Source organism: Caretta caretta, chromosome 5 (assembly GCF_965140235.1).
Source record: "Caretta caretta isolate rCarCar2 chromosome 5, rCarCar1.hap1, whole genome shotgun sequence".
Lineage (NCBI taxonomy): Eukaryota > Metazoa > Chordata > Testudines > Cheloniidae > Caretta > Caretta caretta.
Genome location: NC_134210.1, coordinates 114,235,167 through 114,244,248, shown reverse-complemented (window position 1 = coordinate 114,244,248; position 9,082 = coordinate 114,235,167). Strand labels below are relative to the sequence as shown.

At 38.9% G+C, this 9,082-nt stretch overlaps 1 protein-coding gene across 1 annotated transcript; it reads left to right on the top strand.

Moving 5' to 3' along the window:
• The first annotated feature begins 4,119 nt into the window (after positions 1-4,119).
• Positions 4,120-6,479, top strand: LOC142072045 (interferon beta-like). Its single transcript, XM_075128262.1, has 2 exons — positions 4,120-4,712; positions 5,716-6,479. Exons 1-2 carry the CDS (start codon positions 4,238-4,240, stop codon positions 5,757-5,759), a joined length of 519 nt encoding a protein of 172 aa, XP_074984363.1. The 5' UTR covers positions 4,120-4,237; the 3' UTR covers positions 5,760-6,479.
• Positions 6,480-9,082: the final 2,603 nt, after the last annotated feature.

Genomic DNA, 9,082 nt, shown 5'->3' with positions numbered 1-9,082 from the left:
TATTATAAAAGAATTGATAAAAGTGTTATTAAGATTAATTGCAAAACTTACAAACCACTTTATGTCATTATATATAGGAAGGCAGAGGTAATAAAGTCTTTCCAGAAGTCTGTCTAGCGACATCCCTACATTTACTTATATCTTAGCACAAGTGGTGGAGTAAGACTGAGTCCTGGATTCAATATAACTATAGGGCAGCTCTGCAAACCCAACAAACAGATGTTGTTTGCCCTATCTACACTTGGTCAAAAGTTCTGTTTAAAATCAAATTAGTATAACCTGTTTTAAAACACAAGCTATTTTCCCAATTTAGACAAAGCTTCGTGCGAGAGTGAAAAGTTCCATGGAAGTTGAAGGAAAATATTTGCTGAAGCTGCTACAATTCTACTTGTGCCATTAAACCAGCTCCAATACACATCACAGAGGGAGGGATAGCTTAGTGGGTTGAGCATTGGCCTGCTAAACCCAGCCTTGTGAGTTCAATCCTTGAGGGGGCCATTTAGGGATCTGGGCCAAAAATTGGAGATTGGCCCTGCAGGGGGTTGGACTAGATGACCTCCTGAGGTCCCTTCTAACCCTGATATTTTATGATCACAACATCTTTTTTAGCCCCAAAGTAAATTGAAGGAAAAGTGGATGCTTCATCATTATAAATACTCTATGTGAGAATGTCATATCTGAGCTCTTTCCACAGGCATTGCTAACTCTAACTGTTGCACATGGGGCCAAATTCTGATATGTTGCACCTATGCAACAACGTTCTACCCTCTGAGTTTAAGGATAACTGAGAAATGTTTTTATACTCCACAAATGCAAGTACAAAAACCATGACCAGCTTTATTTAGCTCCCTCCCCTCACCCAAACATTGAGAAATAATCTGTTCAGCCTAGCCCATAACACCAAGATAATTCCCTGTACACTTTCATTTCTATGCCAACCCTCACCTACAGTGTCAACAACAAAGTTTGCTTTCAAGACATGAACTATAATTTTGAAAAAATTAAGTCCTATTCATCTGAACTAAAGCAGCTTTTATAGTGCTATGTACTCAGCACAATATAGTCTAAAAAAACAAAACAAAAAACAAAACAAAGAGTAGTAATCATACAGCAACACGCAAGTGCCCTACTGGACACATTTTCCAAAATGAAAACAAGACCATCAGTTCTGGAAAGTCACAAAGCCCTTTACAAAGATTAATATAGCTTAACACCCCTGTGGGACAAGTAAATATTATCAGCCTCATTTTACACAGAGGTGGAAGGAAGTGAGTTACCCAATATCATGCTCAGGCAAAACCAGGATTAGAATTTGGGATTCCTGATTTTAGACATAGGCCTCAGCCTCTAAACACCCTCTAAAGAGCAGTACAGCTTCTTTAGCTCAACAACATCAACCATATCAGTAGCTAAGGCTCATATAATAATGGAAAAAGGATTTCTGAATTTTCATTTTGGATTTAAAAATCCGTTAGTGATTCATTTCAATGGTATTTACTACCCCTTTTTGTTCATTGTCTATCTACCTGCTTGTTTTTAAAAAGTCATAAGAACATAAACAAGACAAAAAGAAAAGGAGTAACCAATTTATTGGTTAGTCTCTAAGGTGCCACTAGTACTCCTTTTCTTTTTGTGAATACAGACTAACACAGCTGCTACTCTGAAACCTAAACAAGACAGTGTTCCAAATATTCCTTCAGTTAAATATTCATGCCCCCGGTATACATTTCCACAAATATTTGTACATGTGAGTTTTTGGTAGAAAAGGATAGTTACATAAAGAGAAGGTATCCAGGCAAACTTTTGAAAATACATATTATAAAGAGAATTCTCTCCAGAAAACTTCATGCAGCCATCTTGAAAGTAGTTTTTAATTTGAAGTCAACCAGCTAGACAAGAGAAATAAATTATTCTCCTTAACCACTGAAGATACGAAAAGAAGCAATGGGCTAAAATTGCAGCAAGGGAGATTTAGTTTAGACATTAGGAAAAACTTCCTAACTGTAAGCCCTGGAACAAGTTACTGAGGGAGGTAGTGAAATCTTTAACAGGTCAGACATACACCCGCCAGGGATAGTCTAGATAAAAACTTAATCCCTGCCTCAGTGCAGAGGGCTGGACTAGATGACCTATCAAAGTCCTTTCCAGGCCCACATTTCTATGATAACCATTTGTGAAGTCATTCTGAAAAAAACACATTAGCAAAATTTGAATTTGTTTGCGGATAATTTGAAAATAGGAAAAGGAGCTACGTTACTCTTAAATTAAACACTCAGATAAAGCTGGTTGACATGTAGAGGGGAAAACATCACAAGTAGATTTTCTGTCTTTTAAAATTGAAATTTAAACATATTTCATCCATTTCAAGCAAATATTTCAGCCTGTCCAGATCAAATTTTTCCCCAGTAAACTGGCTAGTGCTATGCTAATTGCTAATGCATATTTGCCGAAAGACTTACTTTCATTTCTTTGCATTTTAACCTTTCCTGTTAAGATTCAGATTTTTAATTTGTTTCTCAAATATATTACCTCTTGAAGCTTCCACTTGCCAGGAAACACCCCCCCCAAAACTCCTGCTGAAGATAATAGGAGATCAGGGTGCATAATCCATGGTAAGATTGAGTAACCTATACTGTATACAGTATTAGACATACAATAAACTGCTTTTGTTTAAACAGACACTTCAACACACTTTAGGTACAAACTCTAGAATATGATTAAATACAGAGCTTGAGATGATGGGGGAGGGAGATTTAACAGAACTAATATAAATAAAAATATTTCTATATTTTGTTCCTCTTCATATTTAAAATGAAAATGAAAATCATTTTCTATTTTTAGATTAAAAATCATTCCCCTAAACTAAAGGAAGCTCCATTGTGACAGCCTATTGCTACGTTAGGAAAAACACAAAGTGAAACTGCCCACAGGAAGCAAAGCTCATTCACCAGACCAATTGAGGTTCCGTTTCCAAGCCCAGTGAAACAAATATTGCAAAAAGCTTGAATGGCGAAAAGTAAATCAGATTTGAAAAAACTGTCTTAATGTAAATCACCTTGGGATACCTAGCAGCACAAGAAAGGGAGATGTTAAATTAGGCAAAAATTTAATTTCTAACTTAATTCATTTATGTGGATCTGTCTAGCATATTTATTATCAGCTGCACAATCTGTTTTGAGAACACTCCTCCATATCACTGCATTACATAATGTGAATACTCAAAAGCAATGAAGATAATATGGTCACACTGTTCACATGTACCTTTAGCTGAGATACCATATGTTTTTCACAGCTGGCATCAGGTTCATGATTAAAACTCCCAGTTTCCGAGTGCCCTCTGTCCATCACTTGGTATTCCCTACAAACGTATCGGTTCCCTCACTCATTTCTCACATTTGCAGAAAATTGTCTGAGACCAATAGACAATTTTCTGGCCCACATCTCCAATAGGAGTTCTTTGCATGAATTACCAAATTAAGATGTACAGTTGGAAAGAAGGAATGAGAAGGCTAGAGAATAGCAGAGTTTTATGATTTTCAGTGCCATTCCAGATAGGGAAAGGTTTCCTTCTACTGGCGAAGTGAAGGAACAGCTGGTATCTGACAGGCATTTCATGACCAGGGTCTAGCAAAAAGAAGCTCTGCAGAACCCTAATTCCGCTCCCCACCCATCTCCCAAAATTTATTGATACCATTTCACTGCATGTATGGTCTTACTATGGTAACAGACATTCATACCTGCCTAAAAGTGATGGCTTCAGGTACTTGAGAGTAGACAGACTGGCCCCTACTCTAAACACTGTAACTGGAGCATAATGTTAGTCATCATATTCTGCTTTACCCTTTACATCTTCTTTATCTAATGGGGGAAACTACAAGTAATTAAGGGGTTATTTTAATACTGAAAAATGTACTGACTGTGGCTTTATTCTTCTGATGGTTTGCTAGTTCAATTAAATAAAAGAAAGGAATGTGAAAAGGAAAACTTTTAGAAGCAGAAAGTGATGAAATAAAAAAAACCTTATCCTACAAAATACTTAAATTCAGAGACATGGGTCAAAAACACAGCAGTGTGCAAAAGACTTTGAACAAACACCAGTTGTTCAAGTTCTACACTCAGACAGGGAATCAGAGAAATCATGATCCGCAGGTAATTCCTGCAATTTTACCTTGTGCTTCTCTTCTCCAGTGAAATCTCATGTCTGGACTGTAACAGGATTTATGTTCTATAAACCAGAATGAACAACAAGAATTTAGAGCATCTGGAGAAAATGGGTGGCAACTTTCCCTTCCAATGTCTAAATGAAAGGACAGCTTTCAAGCCCAGAGATATCCTCAAGCTCCAACTGTCCCACCAAGAGAATGCCAAGGTAGCCATCCAGCAGACCCGCCAAGAGCTCTTCCATATCTTTAACAACAATCTTACCCAAGCTGCCTGGAATGGGACTTCCATAAAGGAATTCCAAAATGGACTTCACCAGCAGATTGAGAAGCTGGAGATGTGTTTGAGTGCTGAGATGGAAAAGGAGGTAACCTACCCAAGAAATGAGAACCTCCTGCTCACTGGTCTGAAACTGAAGAGATACTTCCAGACAATAGAGGATTTCCCAAAAGAAAAGCAATACAACCGGTGTACCCAGGAAATCATCCGTGTGGAAATATCCAGATGTTTTCTAATTCTCAACATACTCACAAAGAGACTTGAAAATGAAGGTATCATATTTGAGTTTTTCTAGGAAAAAAGAAAATATGACTCCTGAAACATAGGGCCCAATCTTTCTCCCATAGTAATTTTATGCATACAGCTATTTCAAACGCATGCTCAAATCTTTTCAGAATAGCATATAATTTAGTGCTTCTCTACCACACACAATATTCTGTATGAAAAATGTACAAATATATCATAACTGCTAACTAAAGACAAAATATCAGTAAGTGATTGTAACAGGGTCCATGACCTGCCCTTCTTCCTGGGGCCCACTTCCTGCTCAGAGAGGCTTCAGGGTTGTTCAGCACCCGTGTCTTTATTTACTTAGAATTATCCCACCACCAGTGTCTATTTACAAGCTTTACAGGATTATTCAACCTATTTTACAGGAAGAGTCAGCCTTCAGCCAGGAGGCCTCCAGTTCCCTCCCTAACTGACTTCTCCCTAGCTGTCCCACCCCACCATCTGTCTCCCTCCCAGCCTTTATAGCCCTTGGCTTGTCAGGCAAGCAGGTGTTGACAATCCTCAGGCCGGCATCAGGCCTTTTCCATCAGCCCCAATCTGCTTCCCTTGATTAGAGCTGACTGGCCAGGGACTAATTAGGGGCTTTTGCACCAGCACCCTGCTATGGTGATAACTAACCACACCAAATGTAACTTTGCCCAGTAAGTATCTAAGTTGGGGAAAAGAACAGTGAGAAGCCCCCTTTCAACAACTGCCTTGTTAGACAACATTCCAGTTAGGACACCAGAAAACGGGGGGGTCTGTGTTCACACTCTTCTATCCCATCAACTCATTTTGCACATAGGGACGGCCGAGGGTTCTTATTTTGCTTTTCTTTCTTTTGTTTACCCCTAACTTCAACAGCTTTAGTAACAACAAATTGTGACAAGATGACAAGTGCACTAAGGCTCAGGATTTAGGATTTGACATCTGGTTAGAAAAAGATGGCCTCTATTTGGCATTTGAATCTCTCCATGTTTGAACCATTCCCCTTTTTCATTCCAGCACGTGATGCTTCCAGTAATGATGCTCTGAAAACAGCTGAATGAAACTGCACCTCCTCTGGAGTCCTTCGTCTCTAAGTTGATTCTACAAGGAGCACCTTTTGAGACTCTTATCAGTCCATCTTGAATTAAGCAAACTGTCAAACTCCAACTGCACTATTTATATACTACTTGCCATTACCGGACTGATTTATTGACATGAGAAAATGTAAAAGAGAAGATTTTGTAGAAGACAACGTAGTATTTGAACGGAAGGAGAAAAACCTTACTACTTCTTAATCATTGATATTACACGTTTGCTCCAAATTTGCCTTGGGATGCTTTTAAAAATGAAATCTTACTTCCTAACTGTAACAGGCTTCACTTCAGCAGAACAAACGTAAACCAGGACAATTTGCAAACAAAATGGAAGGATAATTTCCTGCAACAGCAGAACGAAGACAGAGACTTGACATGGCCCCAGAAAGTTCAAGCCCAGAGAAACCCAGAAAGAGACTACCAAAGTGGCCATCCAGGAGATCCTCCAACGGATTTCCTGCATCTCATGCTAAATACCCTCACAAGCTGCCTGGAAAGACAGTCGCATGGAAAGATCCTGACATGGACTCATAAGCAAGGGAAACTTCTGGAGGTGTATTTTGCGGCAAGGATAACAAAGAAAGAAGAATATCCCAGTTTCTAGGTCATTTATAATTAGGCACTCAAATTTTAAACTAGTGCAAATATATATTCTTTTCTTGCACTGTGAAAATATTTTCAGATCATTTTACTGGATGTGTAAAAGTGTTTTTATGTTGATCCATTTATATTTATTCACAATATTAATGTATTGCTTTTATTTATTTTTTCAGAGGTTATATAATATTTATAAATAAATATTTATTTCTACAAAATAGCAACCTACAGCAGTAGTGATTTGTACTAATTAGATTTTTTTTAAAAAACAGAGACCCAATAAAAATCTTCTCTTGTTTTCCCTTAAGACTCCAGTTCAGCAAAGGACTTGTAAACATCTGCCTAACTTTAAGTTAACAGATGGCAGCAGTGTTTTTATGTTGTCCCATTTATATTTATTCATATAAATATATCATTTATTAATATTATTAATTATTATGTATGGCTTTTATTTATTTTTTCAGAGGTTTTATAATATTTATAAATAAATATTTATTAATACAAAATAGCAACCTACAGCAGCAGTGATTTGTATTAATTAGATATTTTTAAAAAACAAACAGAGACGTAATACAAAAAATCTTCTCTTGTTTTACCTTAAGACTCCAGTTCAGCAAAGGACTTTGCCTAACTTTAAGGACACGAGCTTTCCTCTGACATAAGTGGTTAAACTTGACAACATGCTCAAGTCCATTGTGAACATAAACCCAGATTCAGCAGTGATTCCATAAGAAAAATAGCTATGGTAATTAGTTTTACCACTCCAACAGACCACACACCACAACCTCAACTCTGCAGCTTTTGTGTTTCTGCCCGTTAACAGATTATTTCCCCCCCCCCCCGCCCCTCCCACAACATTTGAAGTTGTGGGTGTTTGGAGCAGTAGCTCATTGTGATGAAATGAAAGTGATGATGGAGACACAGGCATTCTAAGGGGAAGACTTCAGGTTGTCGTGGTACAAAGTTGCTTTTCCCTGTGCGCAGACTCCGTATGCCCCCCGATCCCCATCAGAAGGCTTGTTGGGCCTAATTTTCCCCCTCCACCAGTCACGTTTGGGTACACTTGGCTCACAAATACCATCAAGCTTGTACATACCCAACCCCTCCTGTCACTCAGGCTTGTAAGCATCTGCTGCTGCTTCCCTTTCCTCTCCCCCGGGTGCTCCCAAACCAAGCGTGTGTGCTTAGGGACTGCATGTTGCACCAACAACCACCAGCTGAAGGAGCACAGTGCATCAAAATTTCAGTTGAGCTGTGAACGACTAAAAATTACCCTAAACCCAATAGTTAAAAATTACCTGAAAGCAAAAAACAAAAACAAAAACCATCCATGGGACCAAATCTTGTAAGGATCTCTTTGCTAAGTTCAGGTATGTAGATAGTATTTTTGAAGAGCTATTAGTCAGTCCCATCATTGTCTAGCATTAATTTAAGCCACACTCTAAATCTGGAGATTTCTTATTTAAAAGCTTTTAAAGAAGTCAAACAACCACTACATTAAATATTCAAATAGTGAAAAAACAAAGTGTGTGTGAATTTTTACACTGACTGGGAAAAAACTGCCTTTGGGAAAAAAACCAGGAAGGTATGTCCCATTTTAAATCCCTTTTGTAACAGTCCAAACTATGGTGTCTCTAGTAGGAGACTAAATTCTTCACAGTCAACAGATGGCAGCATTGCAGAAGCTTTTGCCCTCTGTTCTCTTTAGCTGAGGGGTTCTCAAACATTTCATTATGTGGGCCTCATCTTACAAAAATTGATCCTTTCCCCTCCCATTCAGGATCAGGTAACATTTGTGTGGCAGGTACACCAAATGCTTACAAAGAAAGGTAGTACTAGAAACGCATTTATATAATTTTTAACGGTCTTTAAAGGAATGTGGTATCTGCCAGTTCTCTGAAGAAGATCACCCAGTACTCCACGTACTGCCACTGATTCAGGAAACTCAGTTTGGGACCTGCTGGTTTAGAGGCATGTACAAGGAGTTAACTCTGAAAACAAATGCCTCTCCTTTCTTATGGTGCAGTTTTTTCCAAGACCTGTAGCCATCAGCTGTCCAAGTTCTTTCCTGCCCAAATCTTTCTCCCTTCATTCATTCATTCCTTCATGTAGCAGGAGCCAAAAGTTATATTGACACAACACAATCATCTGAGAATAATGAGAGCAAAAATAGACTGCATGAAAAAGTCGAGGATGACAAAATCACCACCTCCATAATGTATTCCCCCCCTCTGCCGGAACATGGCCATCTGGGATCCATACAAACTCTTCAGACTCTAACTGCTTTGTTGCCCAGGGAGTGCAGTGGGGAACCTCCTGACATTCATCCCATCATATTGTTTATAAGATGTGCTATGTGGAAAAAATCCATTCATCTAGTGAAGAAGCCATTTGATGCCATGTATCATCTAGGATTTCAGGCCTTCCTGTGGGAAAGCCAACCACAGGGGGATAAAAAGGAAGGAACATGCTAATAATACATCCCCACTTCAGCTCACTTTTATCCTTCCACTGGCAGGCAGGAGGGGATACTCGCAGGTTTGTCCCCAACCTTCACCATAGAAGCAGACGAGCCTGTGGCTTCTACACAGAACACTAGGTCTTTTCACACAGAGCTACTGAGTTTCTGCATCAGTTGTTGGGACCACTCAGAGCCCCGTTCCGGTCCCTGTCAGCGAGGTTCCATTACAGCC

What these genes read in the sequence shown, in the direction of transcription:
- LOC142072045 (XM_075128262.1), top strand. Translation starts at nt 4,238, where the DNA reads ATGAACAACAAGAATTTAGAGCATCTGGAGAAAATGGGTGGCAACTTT. An exon ending in AAAGAGACTTGAAAATGAAG is followed by an intron (nt 4,713 to 5,715) that starts GTATCATATTTG and finishes TTTTCATTCCAG; the next exon opens with CACGTGATGCTTCCAGTAAT.